Here is an 18,284-nt window from a genome sequence, read left to right as displayed (position 1 = left end):
TCCAAATTTGGGCCACTAGTTTTAGCATCAAGAAAATGAGTAAATCTCCCTATGCACCGTCCTCGTCAAACACTCACTGGACAGGTACAGCACGGGGTTAGATACAGAGTAAAGCTCCCTCTACACTGTCCCCATCAAACACTCCCAGGAAAGGTACAGCATGGGGTTAGATACAGAGTAAAGCTCCCTCTGCGCTGTCCCCATCAAACACTCCCAGGACAGGTACAGCATGGGGTTAGATACAGAGTAAAGCTCCCTCTACACTGTCCCCATCAAACACTCCCAGGACAGGTACAGCATGGGGTTAGATACAGAGTAAGGCTCTCTCTGAAATGCCTGATCAAACACAAATTAAGCAATTAAACTAAAAAAAACAAACAGTTGAATTTCTTTTTGTGATTCAGAATGCACAATCAGATTCAATCGTAACTTTCAAAAAAGAATTCAATAAATACTAAAGTATCGTACTGACAAGTTAGCTCTTTCAAAGATCCAGCAGCATCAAGATAGGCCAAATGGCCTCCATCTGCACCATATGAATCTATGAAAAGGTGTATAATGTTATTAGTGCTGCATACAAGTTAATTTGTTTGGATCTGGCCGAGCATAGACAGAGCCAGTCAATCACCTGCCAAGAATGGTCATGGCTTCCCCTTCGTCAAAGCAATTCAACAGCTTCTCCATGTTGGCCTCCAGCACAGCGAGAGACACCTGGAAAATAACCTTGATCCCCTCATAGAAGAAGCAGTCAACCACCACCACGGCGCTTTCAAACGGCATGACACTGAGAAACAGAGTCAGGAACCAGGAGAGAGAGATAGTACTGATAACGCCCAGTTCTTGCATCCACTCGTAAAGGAGGGGAAGATGCTCCCGTGTCAGCTCCTCAAACACACCCTGGTCCACCAGTGCACCTGAAACAAGAAAAAAAACACACAGGGAAAAAAAATCAGTGCCCATCCTCCTTTATTGTTCCATCAAGGAAGGACTCTCACCAAAATGCCCTGTTTCATTGGCCATACATTTCAATCCTTGCTCAAATTCATGGATTCTATTGCCATTCTATCAATGTTAACCCCAGAGCAGCTCCAGCACAAGGTTAGATACAGAGGAAAGTTCCCTCTGCACTGTCCCCATCAAACACTCCCAGGACAGGTACAGCACGGGGTTAGATGCAGAGTAAAGCTCCCTCTACACTGTCCCCATCAAACACTCCCAGGACAGGTACAGCACGGGGTTAGATACAGAGTAAAGCTCCCTTTACACTGTCCCCATCAAACACTCTCAGGACAGGTACAGGACCGTGTTAGATACAGAGTAAAGCTCCCTCTACACTGTCCCCATCAAACACTCCCAGGACAGGTACAGCACAAGGTTAGATACAGAGTAAAACTCCCTCTGCACTGTTCCCATCAAACTCTCCAGGGGAGGGGTTAGATCTGTCATTCGGATCTATAGTGCAATGGACAATGCATTGGGTTTCTAATAGGAATGTTACTCAAACGGTTATGACTTTGAGTCTCACTGTTATTTTTCAGCCAAATTTGACCCCAACAATTTTTAAAAATGTAACCCGTGTGTGGAAGCAGAAGTTATGGGTATGCTTCTTCATGATTACTTTGGACGGAATTTATCGTAAACAGGAGGAGTCTTGCCCAGTGGCTGGAGAGCAGGCATGAGCCTTCCGTTGCCTCTTTTCCAAAAGACCACTGCACTCCCAATGCCAGACCCCTCAATTTGGCATCGAGCACCATTGAACGAAGGATCTTCCCCCAGAAGCTCGGAAGGAAGTTTGATTTTTGGGTTTCCTGTATAATGTGATCCCTTATTCCTTGCTGGGTATATACCAGCAGCCGGGTGAAGCACTTAAGTGAGAATTAATTGCTCGGAAGGGGGTTTGATTTTTGGGTGCCCTGCACAGGTGTTGGGAGATGCGGGGTTTTTGTACGGTCTAGAAGGTTGGGGACAGTCAAAACCCTTGAGGAGTATAAAGAAAGTAGGAAGGTACTTAAGCAGGAAATTAGGCGGGCTAGGAGGAGTCATGAAAAGTCCTTGGCAAATAGGACTAAGATGAATCCCAAAGCTTTTTATTCATATGTAAAAAGCAAGAGGACGGCCAAGGAAAGGATTGAACCTTTTAAGGACAGTGGGGGAAATCTACGTGTTGAGCCAGAGGAAATGGGCGAGGTACTAAACAAGTACTTTGCACCAAAGAAAAGGAGCTGAATTCCCTGCCAGCGGGATGTTCCATTTTGCCAGCAGCCCAGGGGTTTCCCGACGGCGTTGGGCTGTCCCACAATGGAAAACTCCATTGACCAACCGGCGCAACACAGCAACCCGCTGGTGGGGTGAAACAGAATTGTGGCGCAGCGGGCGGAGAATCCAGCCCAAGGACTTTGTGCCGCACAGGAGACTGTTAAATAAGTTAAGAACTCATGGTGTTCAGGGGAAGATCTTGGCCTAGATAGAGGATTGGCTGACTGGCAGAAGGCAGAGAGTGGGGATAAAGCGGTATTTTTCAGGATGGCAGCCGGTGACTAGTGGTGTGCTTCAGGGGTCTGTGCTGGGACCACAACTTTTCACAATATACATAAACAATCTGGAAGAAGGAAGTGAAGGCACTGTTGCTAAATTTGCAGATGATCCAAAGATCTGTAGAGCGACAGGTAGTATTGAGGAAGCAGGGGGGGCTGCAGAAGGACTTGGACAGGCTGGGACAGTGGGCAAAGAAATGGCAGATGGAATACAACGTGGAAAAGTGTGAGGTTATGCACTTTGGAAGGAGAAAGGAGGCATAGACTATTTTCTAAATGGAGAGATGCTTAGGAAATCAGAAGCACAATGGGACTTGGGAGTCCTTGTTCACGATTCTCTTAAGGTTTACGTGCAGGTTCAGTTGGCAGTTAGGAAGGCAAATGCAATGTTAGCATCATCTCGAGAGGGCTAGAATACAAGAGCAGGGATGTACTTCTGAGGCTGTATAAGGCTCTGGTCAAACCCCATTTGGAGTATTGTGAGCAGTTTTGGGCCCATATCTAAGGAAGGATGTGCTGGGCCTTGGAAGGGGTCTAGAGGAGGTTCACAAGAATGATCCCTGGAATGAAGAGCTTGTCGTATGAGGAACGGTTGAGGACTCTGGGTCTGTACTCGTTGGAGTTTAGAAGGATGAGGGGAGAATCTTATTGAAACTTACAGGATACTGCAAGGCCTGGATAGAGTGGACGTGGAGAGAATGTATCCACTTGAAGGTAAAACTAGACGCCGAGGACACAATCTCAGACTAAAGGGACAGAGATGAGGAGGAATTTCTTCAGCCAGAGGGTGGTGAATCTGTGGAACACTTTGACGCAGAAGGCTGCGGAGGCCAAATCACTGAGTGTCTTTAAGACAGAGATAGATAGGTTCTTCATCAATAAGGGGATCAGTGGTTATGGGGAGAAGGCAGGAGAATGGGAATGAGAAAAATATCAGCCATGATTGAATGGCGGAGCAGACTCGATGGGCTGAGTGGCCTAATTCTGCCCCTATGTCTTATGGTCTTATGATTCTTGGGTAGGGTATATGGACAGTCTGGGTCATGTTGACATTGAAAAGGAGGAGGTATTGGGTCTTTTTAAGGACATTAAGGTAGATAAGACTTCTGGGCCGGAGGGGATTTACCCCAGAATACTAAGGAAAGCAGGGGAAAAGATTTCTGGGGCCTTAACTGACATCTTTGTATCCTCAGGTCGGTAGTAGGTAAATTATTGGAGAGAATTCTCAGGGACAGGATTTATATCCATTTGGAAACAATAAATAATGATCTTTATTATCACAAATAAGCTTACATTAACACTGCAATGAAGTTACTGTGAAAAGCCCCTAATCGCCACATTCCGGCGCCTGTTCGGGTACACAGGGAGAATTCAGAGTGTTCAAATTACCTAACAGCACGTCTTTTGGGACTTGTGGGAGGATACGTCAGGACATAGATAGGTTGGAGACCTGGGCAGAGAAATGACAAATGGAGTTTAATCCAGACAAATGTGAGGTAATGCATTTTGGTAGGTCTAACATAGAGGGGAAATATACCCGGAAATGGCAAAACTCTTTGAAAATAGAAAGTCAAAGAGATCTGGGCGTGCAGGTCCACAGATCTGTGAAAGTGGCAACACAAGTGGACTAGGTGGTCAAGAAAGCAGACGGAATGCTTGCCTTCACTGGAAGGGGCATCGAGTATAAAAACCAGCAAGTCATGTTACAGTTGGATAGAACCTTGGTACAGCCGCACTTGGAATATTGCGCACAATTCTGGTCGCCACGCTACCAGAAGGATGTGGAGGCTTTGGAGAGGATGCAGAGGAGGTTTACCAGGATGTTGCCTGGTCTGGAGGGTGTTAGCTATGCGGAGAGGCTGAATAGACTTGGGACTGTTTTCATAAGAAAGATGGAAGTTGAGGGCTGACCTGATAGAGGTCAACAAGATTATGAGGGGCATGGGACGAGTGAATGGGCAGACACTCTTTCCCAGGGTGGAGGGGTCAGTCACCAGGGGGCATAGGTTTAAGGTCCGTGGGGCAAAGTTTCGAGGAGGTGTGCGAGGCAGGTTTTTTTTTTTTTTTTACACAGAGGATGGTGAGTGCCTGGAACGCGAAGCCAGGGGAGGCTGTGGAAGCAGATACATTAACGGCGTTCAAAAGGCATCTTGACAAACACATGGATAGGATGGGTATAGAGGGATACGGCACAAGGAAGTGCTGAGGGTTTGGGCCAAGGGTGGTGTCATGACCGGTACAGGCTTGAAGGGCCGAAGGGCCTGTTCCTGTGCTGTATTGTTCTTATTTCCAAAAGGTATTTGATAACATGCCACATATACGGTTACTGCAAAACATCGGGTGGAATTCTCTGATAATGGGGCTGTCTCCACGCCCACGAGACAATGGGCGTGAATCACTCTGGTCTTTCCTGGACAAAGTCCAGGGTGGTGATGTTCCTACCTGAGGGGGACTAGCACGGTCCCAGTGTGCTCCTCGCGGCTCCGGAGAACCCTGGCCATAGTGTTTGGGGTGATAGAATAGTGTGATAGATGATTGGTTAATTGACAGAAAACAGAGTCAGGATAAATGGGTCACTTTCAACTCTGTAAACTGTAACAATTGGAATACCACAGGGACCAATGAGCATGAACCACTTTTGACATATACTAATGACTTGGAATAAAGGAACTGACTGTATTGTAGCCATATTTACTGACTTTACAAAGATAGTTGGGACAGTAAGTTCTGAGGAGGATACAAAAGTCTGCAGAGAGATATAAATAGAATAAGTGAGTGGGCAAAACATTGACTGGCGAAGTATAACATGGCAAATGTGAAGTTGTCCACATTGGCAGGAAGAATTAAAATCCAACATATTATTTAAATGAAGAGACACTGCAGAATACTACAGTACAGAGGGACCTGGGTGAACAAGCACATGAATATCAAAAAGTCAACAACAGGTTCGGCAATTAATTGGGAAGGTAAATGGAACGTTGGTCTTTTTACTAGGGGGATGGAGTGTAAGCCTTGCTAAATCTGTACAGGTCATTAGTAAGATCATACGTAGAGTACTGTTTGGTCTCCTTACTTGAGAAGGGATATATTTGCATTGGAAACAGTTCAGAGAAAGTTGGCCGATTTGTGGGGCGAATGGGTTATCTTTTTTAAGGACAGGTTGAATGAGTTGACCTATTTTTAGTTTAGGAGTTTAGAGGAGATTGTGTGATCTTATTGAAACAGAAGTTTCAGAGGGCGTTTCATAGGGTAGATGCTGAGGGGATGTTACCTCCGGTGGGGGTATCTAGGACTGGGGGGGGGGGGGGGGGGGGGGGGCAGTTTAAAAACAAGGGGGCTCCCATTTCAGACAGAGGCGGAAGAGGAATGTGTTCCGGCAGAGGATGGCCCATCTTCAGAATTTCCTTTCGTACAGAACAGTGAAGGCTGGACCATTGAATATAATTAGACAGATTTTTGATCGACAAGGTGTTGAGAGTTATGAGGGGCTGGCAGAAAAGTGAGTTAAGGCCATAATCAGATTAGCTACGATCTTGGTGATTGATGGAACAGACTCAAGGGGCTAAATGGCCGACTGCTGCTCCCATTTCTTACCGTCTTATTGCTGCCAGATCTGGTGTTGGGATCTAGAATGTGTTGACTGAAAGGGCACTGGAAACAGATTCAAGAGGGATTTCAAAGGGAAATTGCACAGATACCCGGAAAGGGGAAATGTGCAGGGCTGTGTGGACACAGCAGTGGATTGGGGCTAAGATGTAGCTCTGTCAGAGCAGTCACAGGGTCTGTACTTTAAAATTCAATGAAGAAGTTGATGTGAAGGATCTGTCATGTGACAGAATTCCGCTGTGTGCATTATCACCCCTTCCCCCGAGATCAGCGAAGTCACCACAAACCACAGCTCATGTGATCAGCTTCAGCCACATGCCCACGTGACACCTTCCCTCCTGTATTCTTGATTACTCCCCTATCCTTCCCAAATCACTCATCAGGCAGTCGGGAATTCCTGAGGCAACTCTTGCAGAAAGAAGCAGCTTCCTCTCTTTTGTTTACACAGTGCAGGAGGCCATTCGGCCCATCGAGTGTGTACCGGACCTTGGAAAGAAAAGTACAGCACAGGAACAGGCCCTACGGCCCTCCACGCCTGCGCCAACCATGCTGCCCGTCTAAACCTTCACTCATTACAGCACGGTAGTACAAGTGGATAGCACCTTGGCTTCACAGCACCAGGGTCCCAGGTTCGATTCCCCGCTGGGTCACTGTCTGTGTGGGTTTCTTCCAACAGTCCAAAGATGTGCAGGTTAGGTGGACTGGCCATGATAAATTGCCCTTAGTGTCCAAAAAGGTTAGGACGGGTTATTGGGTTGCGGGGATAGGGTGGAAGTGAGGGCTTAAGTGGGTCAGTGCAGACTCGATGGGCCGAATGGCCTCCTTCTGTACTGTTTATGTTCTTGTTGCCTGGTCTCATTCCCCACGTTTCCACTTCCACCCGTGCATCCACCATTCTGGCAGCAATTGACATGGTGCTTAATTTGCCAAGAAGAAAAAGCTTCAAAACGCAGGGCCAGCCAGTGTTTCAAGTCATCAGTCAAGAACAGTGGAAACATGCAAGGCCAGCACATCTTTGCGAGAAATCCCTTTTAATAACTAACAATTTAAGCAATTTTGGAATAAATTGAACTCTTCCCGTTCCTGTGTTGCAGGTTCCACCTTCCAATAGATCATGACTGATTTGTATTTTGACTCCATTTACCTACCGTGGTTCTGTAACCATTAACCCTTACCGCACAATAATCTATCCATTGCCATGGAAAGTTTCAATGGGTTCCCTGGACTCAGGAGGTTTGTGAGAGAGTTTTTCAAATGCCCACTCTCCTCTGTGTGCAAGTTAAGGCTTCTTGTTATCATCTGAATGATCTATCTATAATCTTAAACTTGCTCTGTATTTCCTCCAACAGAGGAAATCGTTTATCAGTATCTAGCCGATCAACTCTGTTTACCATTAGGGAACAGCTCAATTAGATCAATATTCTATACTTGAGGGAATACCAGCCTAGTCTGTACAACCTAAAAGTAAAGTCACCATCGTCCCAGATGACCCTAGGCCGCTTTCCCCTTTGAGGGGGCGGAGCTGACTGGTGGTGATTTAACCTGAGGGTCACCAGACCCCAGGCAAGGGGTAAGGTTGAGAAGGCCGACGTTCTGGCCTTAATGAATAACCTGGTACGGGAATTGAACCCGTGCTGCTGGCCTCGCTCTGCATCACAAACCAGCTGTCTAGCCCACTGAGCTAAACCTGCCCCCATAATTTAACCCTTCTTTCACCAGTCGCCTCTCTCCAAGGCCCGAGGTGCACTGGCCAGAACAGAAGGTAAAATACGGATTCAACTCACCAACTACCCTGGTGTTGTAATAATCAGGCAGCATCCGCTCGCAGAGCGCAATCAGGAGCCAGAAAGCCTCTTCTTCATTACAGTACAGTAACAGGACTGAGGTGACAATATTCATGGCCTGCAAAGAACGAGGAGACAGAGGTCAGAATCTGGTCCATCAGAGGAGCGCACAGGAAGTGGGAATGGTCAACCTGCAATCAAGCAATGAGAGGTGGGGGGGGGGTGGGGCAGCTGTTTAAGGGACTGAGCTACTGAAGCACATGGCACAGGACAGTGCCAGGTTATCTCAATGTTCGCTCATCTCAGCTGAGCAGCTGGTGTGGCATCACAAATTGCCTCAAAGTTCCTGGGATAAGGACACTGGGATTGAGAGGAGATATGCTGTGTGAATGTGCGTGCGAGTGTTGGGGTGCGTGTGTGTGCGCGCGAGTGTTGGGGGTGCGTGTGTGTGCGCGCGAGTGTTGGGGTGCGTGTGCGTGCGCGCGAGTGTTGGGGTGCGTGTGCGTGCGCGCGAGTGTTGTGGTGCGTGTGCGCGAGTGTTGGGGTGCGTGTGCGCGCGTGCGAGTGTTGTGCGTGTGCGCGAGTGTTGGGGTGCGTGTGCGCGCGTGCGAGTGTTGGGGTGCGTGTGCGCGCGCGAGTGTTGGGGTGCGTGTGCGAGTGTTGGGGTGCGTGTGCACGCGCGAGTGTTGGGGTGCGTGTGCGCGCGCGAGTGTTGGGGTGCGCGCGAGTGCTGGGGCGCGCGCGAGTGCTGGGGCGCGCGCGAGTGCTGGGGCGCGCGCGAGTGCTGGGGCGCGCGCGAGTGCTGGGGCGCGCGCGAGTGCTGGGGCGCGCGCGAGTGCTGGGGCGCGCGCGAGTGCTGGGGCGCGCGCGAGTGTTGGGGCGCGCGCGAGTGTTGGGGCGCGCGCGCGTGTTGGGGCGCGTGCGAGTTTTGGGGCGCGTGCGCGTGTTGGGGCGAGTGCGAGTGTTGGGGCCCGTGAGAGTGTTGGGGAGCGTGAGAGTGTTGGGGAGCGTGAGAGTGTTGGGGAGCGTGCGAGTGTTGGGGAGCGTGCGAGTGTTGGGGTGCGTGTGGCAGGGAGCATGTGGCAGGGTGTGTTTCCCACCTGAAGGACTTCAGCAAGGTAGACAATAATCCCTCAGTTTAGGGAATGCACTGAAAACAGCCAAAACTCACTGAACACTTTGAGCAGAAGCTGCTACAATTCCCTCAACATTAACCACAAAACATTGACCCTGTATCTGCAGCTTAGCTTCTTCAAAACTGCACCAGTTGGTGTGAAGTTGCAGGAAGTTGTTGCCACTCAGAACAGAGCAGGTACATGAGAACTATCTAACGTCCGAGAAGTTTCCTGCCTTGCTGGGCTCGGGGAGGGGGTGGTTAATCACCTGGCAGTACCCGATGTTGGGGTTGCGGAATGCGTAAGCGGTCAGCACTCTCCGCAGGGCAGCAATACCCATTTCATTCTGGAAGGCCGGGTGTTCAGGCATGGAGCGGTGCAAGTCCCTCTCAATCTCCTCGGTGGCCAGGTTATACTTCCCTGCAGACTCCTGCACCAGATCAGAGTAATACCCTGGGTGCGTCACCATCTCATTCAGAGCCCCTAATGGGACAAAAGAAGAAGAAATGTTTACTCATACCCAACGCTGACACTCGCTCCATGAATTTATTTCTTGGTTTTGGAGGATGCGAGGAAGGGCGGATACTCTGGTTGGAGGGAGAGAGATGTTTGGCCTTTAAAAGTAAAAGGCAGAGCTGCATTTATACATGGGCTTGCACAGACTCCAGATCCCACAAATTGTTTTACAACCAATGAATTACTTTGAAGCATGTTGGAATAATGTGGAGTCCTCTCAAAGGCAGACACAGCTCCCAGGTTTATCAACACTCATCAAAAAGAGGCTGTTTCATTGGCTCAGGCATGAATACCTCAGGATTTTCTGTATGGCGAGGAAGCTGGAGCCAGGTGACCAGTAGGACCCCCAAAGCTCGGCTTCAAGGATGCCTGGATGGGTGACGTGAAGCCATTGATAATTGCACCTGTGGCTCACCCGCTGATGACCGAGTTAAATGCCGACACCTCCTATGGACTGGTGTGCGCCAGCCGCGATGATCAGTGGCTACAGCCGATTGACTGGAAATAACAAACCACCACAACACAATGTTGGGCCGCACGGTAGCTAGCACTATGGCTTCACAGTGCCAGGGTCCCAGGTTCGATTCCCGCTTGGGTCACTGTCAGCGCGAAGTCTGCAAACTCTCCGTGTGTGTGCGTGGGTTTCCTCCGGGTGCTCAGGTTTCTTCCCACAGTCCAAAAATGTGGAGGTTAGGTGGATTGGCCATGATAAATTGCCCTTAGGTTAGATGGGGTTGCTGAGCTACGGAGATAGGGTGGAGGTGTGGGCTTAAGTAGGGTGCTTTTTCCAAGAGCCGGTGCAGACACAATGGGCCGAATGGCCTCCTTCTGCACTGTCAATTCTATGACTCTATGTGCAACACTCATGGCAGAACCTGTCTCTCAAGAATTGGCCTCTTCAGCCATCAGCACTGAATTAAGCCAACCCATCTGAAATGGATTGGTTGCTGTGTGTCCATCACTTTCCATTGATACAAGGATCCAATGGTGATGACCGTTGTAATAATGGAAGCATGGCAGTCAATCTGTGCACATTGAGCTCCCAAAAAGGGCAAGGAGATAAATATTGGACCAGGACAGCAGTGGAAGCTTCCTTGTTCTTCTTCAGACAGACTTTTTTACATCCACCAGAGAGGGAAATGGAGTCTGGGATAGGGATAAAATCTAATCCGAAGCCTCTCCGGCAGCACAGCACTCCCTCGGTAACGCATGAGAGTGTCAGAGTGGATCATGCGCTCAGACTTCAACCCACACTCTTCTGAGTCAGAGGTGAAAGTGCTCCCACTTTTAAAGTTGGATGAAAGCTGCCCATTGTAATTGACGGGGAGGCTTTAAAAAAAAATCTTTATTGTCACAAGTAGGCTTACATTAACACTGCAATGAAGTTACTGTGAAAATCCCCTAGTCACCACACTCCGGCACCTGTTGGAGTACACTGAGGGAGAATTCAGAATGTCTAATTCACCTAACAGCACGTCTTTCGGGACTTGTGGGAGGAAACCGGAGCACCCAAAGGAAACCCACGCAGACACAGGGAGAAAGTGCAAACTCCGCACAGACAGTGACCCAAGCCGGGAATCGAACCTGGGACGCTGGAGTTTGGAAGCAACAGTGCTGACCACCGTGCTGTACGATAGAGGTCAAAACCAATCTATTGTTATGAGGATGGCAACTGACTTTCTGCTGCCCACTTATTAAAAAACAGGTCAGTTAGAAATGTAATCGGGTTCAGGAAATGAAAAATGAAATGAAATGAAAATCGCTTATTGTCACGAGTAGGCTTCAATGAAGTTACTGTGAAAAGCCCCAAAAGAACCAAGACATGTCAGATGACTGAGTGGAGTGGGAGGAAAAACTCCAGACATTATTAATTTGGCTAAGGTACCACACGCATACCCACAAAATGACGATGCAGATTAGGAACAAACAGTTGAAAGTGTTCAAAACAGTCATCATTAGCCAAAGAACTCACACAAGACACAATCTCATGCATGTTCCATTCTGAGCCCATTCTGTTACAGCTTTTTGATAAAAGATACAACTGAGTATTCAGGCAGCCCGGGATTTGCCGCAAATTCTCAATAATACCTGAAAACAGCAGCCAGAGTTCCCCCCTCAGCGACTCCGGCATCCCCTTCAGCACAAGATCCCGAGTCTTTGGCGTGCGATACATACACACCCCGCGGCCAAATTCAAAGAAGTGAATTTTCCAGGATTCCTCCTTCATCTTCTCCTTGGCCTTCCCAAAAACAGAAACAATAAGGAGCATCACTCATCCTTCACTCTTCACAGGAGAATGTTTTGGAAAATTTTGCTCTATGGAGACGTGGCATGTGTCCCACACACCGCCCACCTCCACTCCCCACCATCTCCAGAAGATTTGCACCCTCTTGCTTCCTCCCCCGCCACCTCCTTCAAATACAAATACACACGGTTTTAGGGGGAGCATTCCAAATCATATCTCCTCGCGCTGCCTCTGATTTTTTTTAAAGCCAATTAGCATCAATCTGTGTCTTCTTGTTCACAGAATCATAGAATTGTTGCAGTGCAGGCGGAGGCCATTCGGCCCATCATGTCTGCACCAGCTCACTGAATGAGCAATTCACCTCCTGCCATTTCCCTGCCTCCTCCCCGTAACCCTGTACACGGTTTCTTTCCAAATAACTATCTAATTCCCTGGTTTTGCTTCCTTTGCCAACAGTGACTGACCATTTCACAACTGGAAACAATTCCTCCACTTTTCTTGATTTTGATCACCGTCGAGTCTTCCTTAACCATCTCCTGCTCTGAAGAGAACAATCCCAGATACTCTACTGTGTCCACAACGCCTCTCGTCCCTGCTATCAACTTTGGAACATAGGAATTGCGATTTTGCCTTGTACCATCTTAGTAATCGTATGATACAAGGATGACAGAGTTGCTGACTATTCAATCTCTTATCAACTTCTCGACAACAGATCCAGATATGGGGCGAGGAAAGCCCCCTGTAAGGGACAGCCATAGGTCCAAAGTCACCTTATTCCTCCCAATCACGTTACACCAACCTCATGCCTCAAATTATTCATAGACAGTCGACAAAAATATTTCTTGAAGAATTCATCTAGTGAACAAATCAATATAATCTGCTTCCACTGCCTCCCAAGGAAGCCTGGGACATGGAATGCCCACTCGCTCACTGAAATATCGTTTCCATAGATTGGTTTCAAATTTATTCCCTTCAAGTTCTGGTTATGTAGTTCTGGACAAGGTGGAACAGCTGTTCACGGCGCTGAGGTCCCAGGTTCGATCCCGGCTCTGGCTCACTGTCCGTGTGGAGTTTGCACATTCTCCCCATGTCTGCGTGGGTTTCGCCCCCACAACCCAAAGATGTGCAGGGTAGGTGGATTGGCCACGCTAAATTGCCCCTTAATTGGATAAAATTAATTGGGTACTCTAAATTTATTAAAAAATAAATAAAAAAGAAAAGTAATAGTCTACGCTAGCTTCCTCCCAACCCTCCTCAACTCCCCCCCCCCCCCCCCCCCACCCAATCAACATTTTGTTTTACCCTCATGTGTTTACCCAGCTTCCATTTAAATGGGTCTATGCTGTGAGCCTCAACCACTCGCTTACAGTTCCACATTTTCAGCACTCTGCTGGGTAAAGAAGGTTCTCCTGAATTCTCTATTGAATTTATTGTGGCTTTCTTAACTTTGTTTTTTTTTAAAATACATTTAGAGTACCCAATTCTTTTTTTCCCAATTAAGAGGAAATTTAGCGTGACCAATTCACCTAACCTGCACATCTTTGGGTTGTGGGGGTGAGACCCACGCAGACACGGGGAGAATATGCAAACTCCACACAGACAGTGACCCGATGCCGAGATCGAATCTGGGTCCTTGGCGCCGTGAGGCAGCGGTGCTAACCACTGCGCCACCCTGGCTTTCTTATATTTGTGACCTCTAGTTCGAGACTCACTGCAAGTGGGAGCCTCAGTCTGTTCAATTCTGCATGATTGAATAATACCAGAGATTATACCTAATAAATAATTTATGTATCCTCTCCTGTGCCTTTACATCCTTTGATAATATGGGGACCAGGAGTGTACAAAGGGTCCCACATTTTGCCTTATCAAGGCTCGATACAAATCTAACACAACTTCCCTGCTTTCCAATTCTTCTGCTCCAGAAAAGAACCCCAATACTCAAAATGCTTTCCTTTTATGGGTTTTATTAACCCGCGCCATATTACTCTTCATCTCCGTTCCGCGTCTGGATTGGCTGTTGCAGTGTTACCTGGACATTCTGAATTTGTCATACCATCTTTGAGCTGAGTTCCTCCTGTGGCTCTTTTCGGAAGATGGTCATCAGCGCTTGTGTAGCGGTGGGGGCAGCTTCTGTGCTGTCCAAGACCACCCCTGGGCTTGATGTAGAGGAGCTGCGTGAAGACCCTTCACTTTGCTCTGGGAGAACCTGAAAGACAAACCCACACAAAGGTCAGCAGAAACCCTGAGCAACCTCCTCAGCACTTCTGAACTCACGATTAATAATAATAATAATAATAATAATCCTTCTTATTGTCACAAGTGGCCTTACCTTAACACTGCAGTGAAGTTTTGTGAAAATACCCTAGTCGCCACATTCCAGCGCCTGTTCGGGTACACAGTGGGAGAATTCACCAATTCACCTAACAGCAAGTCTTTTGGGATTTGTGGGAGGAAACCGGAGCACCCGGAGGAAACCCACACAGACACGGGGAGGACGTGCTGACTCCGCACAGACAGTGACCCAAGCAGGAATCGAACCCGGGACCCTGGCGCTGTAAAGCAACTGTGCTGCCCACTGTGCTACCGTGCCGCCCTGGCGCAGATTTCCCCAATTCAGAACCTTTATTTCCGGTCCATCTTTGTCCTTTTCCATAACTGCCTTTAACATTACTGAGTTATGATCATTATTGCCAAAATGCTCACCCCTCTGACACTTTACCACCTGCCTGGCTTCTTTCCCTGGAACTAGGTCAAGTAGCACCCCTCTCTTGTAGGACTTTCTACATGCTGACTGAAAACACTCTCCTGGACGTACTTTAAGAATTCCACCCCACTCTAAGCGGCTTTCTACACTCATGCATTAGTGGGTTGTCTCGGAGTCAAATTGAAGGAAGAAATAAGAAGAAAGGATGAAAGTAAGAAAAGGAAAAAGTAGAAAAACACAGCTGATAATTGATATACTGCAAAGTCCCATGATCAGCATTGAGACAAAAAGTCATCAATCTGAAACATTCACTCAGTTTTCCTCTCTCCACAGATGCTGCGAGATCTGCTGAGTATTCTCAGCAATTTCTGCTTTTTTTTTGTTATTCTAATAATTTACTTCAGATGGTATTTGAGACATTAAACATTGCCCAGAGGAGAACTCCTCTCCTCCTCTTCATAATAGAAGGTGTGGGGTCTTTCTCTTCCGTTTGTTTTGTGCGGAGCAGAGGAAAAGTCAAAATTTTAAATGCAAATCCATGTTTTCCAGTTCCTGCTGGCTCCCCTCCCTCCACCTAGCTTTTGGAGTTTCTAATTAATTTTTATCTGCAATTGAACTTTAACCGAGACTGGCCTTTATTCGTTCAAGGACAGCACTGATGGATACTTGGTAGAAGCTGCCCGAGGAATGGTACAAGGTAACAGGAGAGGGCAGTATATGGACATGAAGGTGAACAACTCGGGCGAGAATGAGTGGGTTCTGTCAGGGGGTAGCAGATGAGTGTGAGAGGTGTGGGCGGGGGCCAATGAATCACGTGCACATGTTCTGGGGTTGCGAAAAATTGGGAAGATTTTGGGCGGGAGTGTTCGCGGTCTTAGCCAGGATAGTGGAGGAGGAGGTGGAGCCGAACCCTTTGGTAGCGATATTTGGGGTTTCAGAGAAGCCGGAGCTCATGGAGAGGAGGAAGGCCGATGTCTTGGCCTTCACCTCACTGATTGCACGGCGGCGAATTTTGCTGGAGTGGCGGTCGGCATCGCCACCGGGGGTAGCGGTTTGGTTGGGTGACCGGTGCGACTTCCTGCGATTAGAGAATATAAAGTATGAGTTAAGGGGCTGTTCAGGGGGATTTGAGGAAAGATGGGGGATGTTTGTGACCGTGTTTGAGGGGCTGTTCGTCACGGGGGAGGGAGGGGTGAAAAAGAGGAAAAATCTGTACAGACAGTTGATTGCTGGGATGTATGTTTCCCGGGGTGTTTATTCGCTGTAACCTGTTTGTAATAAAATGCATTTTTTTAAAAATGGAGATGAACAATTTTTATTGATACAGCAGATTCAACACGGTAAAATGTCCCACGGATTGATTACCGAACAACATTTGATACCGATCCACATCAAGAGATATTGGCCGGGGTTCTCCGAAATCCAGGCCAAGTGTTGACGCCGGCGTCAAAATCGGCACGAACGATTCCGGCGTCAGCGAGCCTCCAGGCTCAGGCATTCACCCTTTCCTAGGGGGCTAGTATGGCGCCGGAGTTCTGTCCGCTGTTCCGACGCTCAAAAGCAGGCGCGCTATGGCCGGCGCAGGTCCGCGCATGCGCAAGGGTTGCCGTCTCCGCGCCGGCCCCCGGGCAATATAGCTGAGCCCTACAGGGGCCCGGCGCAGAGGAACATAGGACCATACGTAACCCATGCCGGCGGGACTCGGTTGAATTCGGCGGGCACTTGGCCCGTTGAGGCTCGGAGAAATGCCGGGGGGGGATGGGTGCTTTCAACGGCCCCTGACAGGCGCGGCGGCGACCCCGTGGGTGCAATTGTCGCCGATTCTTCGGTTGCCAGAGAATCGGTGGCCTGGCGTTGGAGCGACGTGGCGCGATTCTCACGTCTCCCGGGCGATTTTCCGACCCGGTGCGGGATCGGAGAATCCCGGTCATTAGGTTTAGTCAAAGAGGTAAATTTTAAGGAGGATCTTCAAGAAAGAGATGGCGAGGTTTAGAGAGGGAATTCCAGAGCTCGGGGTCAAACACCAACGGTAGGGTGATTAAAACCAGGGAGGTACAAGCAGATAGGGAGGAGGCAAGGCCACAAAGGGATGTGAAAACATGGACAAGAACTGAAATAAAAGAGCAGAGATTCTGAGTTACCTCACTCTCTGTGCTTTTGGGGTTTCGCAGCTCTTCCTTGCTGCAGCTTCTCCTGGACGGCGTTCGTTGGAGAAAGTCTGAGATTTTCTGCACCAGGAAATCCCTGTCCTTTAGGTTTGCAAAAAGAAAAGTCATCTTGTTCTTGGTGCTGATCGACAGAGGGCTGGGTAAAACACTGGAGCTGTCCGCTTTCTCCACTATAGTCACCTAATAGGACACAGAAAATGATAAATCATCTGGTAGTCGTCAGAAGATTGACATATTACACCCCAAGTTGTCTTTTCCCTCAAACCTTTTAATTCACTCAATATTTATCCCTATCAAACTGCTTCAGAATCATAAAAACATCTATCAGCTTCTATCAACCCTCAGCTTCCTCTTTCCTGAAGAAAAAAGCTGTTCTACTACCCTAAAGGTGTTCTGATATAATAATGTTTATTAGTGTCACAAGTAGGCTTACGTTAACACTGCAATGAAGTTACTGTGAAAATCCCCCAGTCACCACATTCCGGCGCCTGTTCGGGTACACAGAGGGAGAATTCAGAATGTCCAATTCACCTAACAGCACGTCTTGTGGGAGGAAACCGGAGCACCCGGAGGAAACCCACACAGACACAGAGAGAACGTGCAGACTCCGCACAGACAGTGACCCAAGCCGGGAATCGGACTGGGGACCCTGGCGCTGTGAAGTAACAGTGCTAACCACTGTGCTACCGTGCCTTGTAAATATTTTACACCATTGACGGTGTATCTGAATCTGTTCCATAATGGAGGCCAGAACTGAGCAAATATTCCAAGTGTGCTGCTACAAATGTATACAAGTTCAAAATCTATGGCTCCAGAAATGAACTCCAGAGCTTGGTCTGCAATATTCTTAATGCAGGTGAAGGCGAGTCGATGAGTAGGTAAAAACCAGACGACTGAAAATTGAAACATTCAGACAAGGTGTAGCTGCGTTTCATGTGGCCACGCTCCCAGATTCTTCAGTTTATCTTAACCCCCCCCCCCTCATTTAGACAAATATCCCAACTGTATGAAATTTTCTTATTATTCCAATCAAAGCATACTACCTCACATTTATCTATACGGCAATTCATTTGGTATTTATTTCAGGAAATAACACAAGAATTAGATGACAAAGTTTATACCACAAGTCCTCATAATTTACCCCACTAAGGATTTCCAGCATTTATGTCACTTCCCTTCGACTTTGGAAACTGCTCAAAGGTTCAATGCTCGAGCCCAAAACAAGAAAAATCAACGCGGGGTCACCCAGAGATCAAGTGCCAATCTCACCTCCCGCAGCGGTATAATTAGATTACAGACTTCCTCCTCTTTACTAGCAAAGCAGATGTAATTGTTGGAGACAAACATCTGTCCCATGATGTGCATTTTATTGAAGGGGGTCCAGAGGGTGCAGTCCGTATGCCCGTCCAATCGTTCATCCTTTGGCAATTGGAACGTGGATCTGTATCTCTCATTTTTGGCCCGAGCATCTAAGTCCCTGCAGGTGAAGGACAGATTTGATGAAAAAGGAAAAATAAAAACTTCCAAAAAGCGATGTTTGAAAGGATTAGGATAATGGCAATTTGGACAAGTTGCTCACTAAATTTAAAGTCCAAGACCTCGATTCTTTCTT

General features: G+C 48.0%; 1 protein-coding gene across 2 annotated transcripts in view; it reads right to left on the bottom strand.

Moving 5' to 3' along the window:
* Nucleotides 1–18,284, bottom strand: part of LOC119965431 (TBC1 domain family member 9B-like) — a 66,991-nt gene that overhangs the window by 27,310 nt on the left and 21,397 nt on the right. For both annotated transcript variants that reach the window (XM_038796208.1, XM_038796209.1), the window contains exons 6-12: nt 17,942–18,149; nt 16,646–16,852; nt 13,854–14,006; nt 11,644–11,794; nt 9,308–9,522; nt 7,925–8,042; nt 629–914 (exon numbers count right to left, since the gene is read on the bottom strand). In XM_038796208.1, coding sequence (XP_038652136.1) covers nt 629–914; nt 7,925–8,042; nt 9,308–9,522; nt 11,644–11,794; nt 13,854–14,006; nt 16,646–16,852; nt 17,942–18,149 — 1,338 coding nt within the window. The remainder of the gene's footprint in view (nt 1–628; nt 915–7,924; nt 8,043–9,307; nt 9,523–11,643; nt 11,795–13,853; nt 14,007–16,645; nt 16,853–17,941; nt 18,150–18,284) is intronic.

The sequence above is a fragment of the Scyliorhinus canicula genome, chromosome 4 (assembly GCF_902713615.1).
Source record: "Scyliorhinus canicula chromosome 4, sScyCan1.1, whole genome shotgun sequence".
Classification (NCBI taxonomy): Eukaryota; Metazoa; Chordata; class Chondrichthyes; order Carcharhiniformes; family Scyliorhinidae; genus Scyliorhinus; species Scyliorhinus canicula.
Note: the sequence above shows the minus strand (reverse complement) of the source record. Positions and strands in the feature narration are given on the sequence as shown.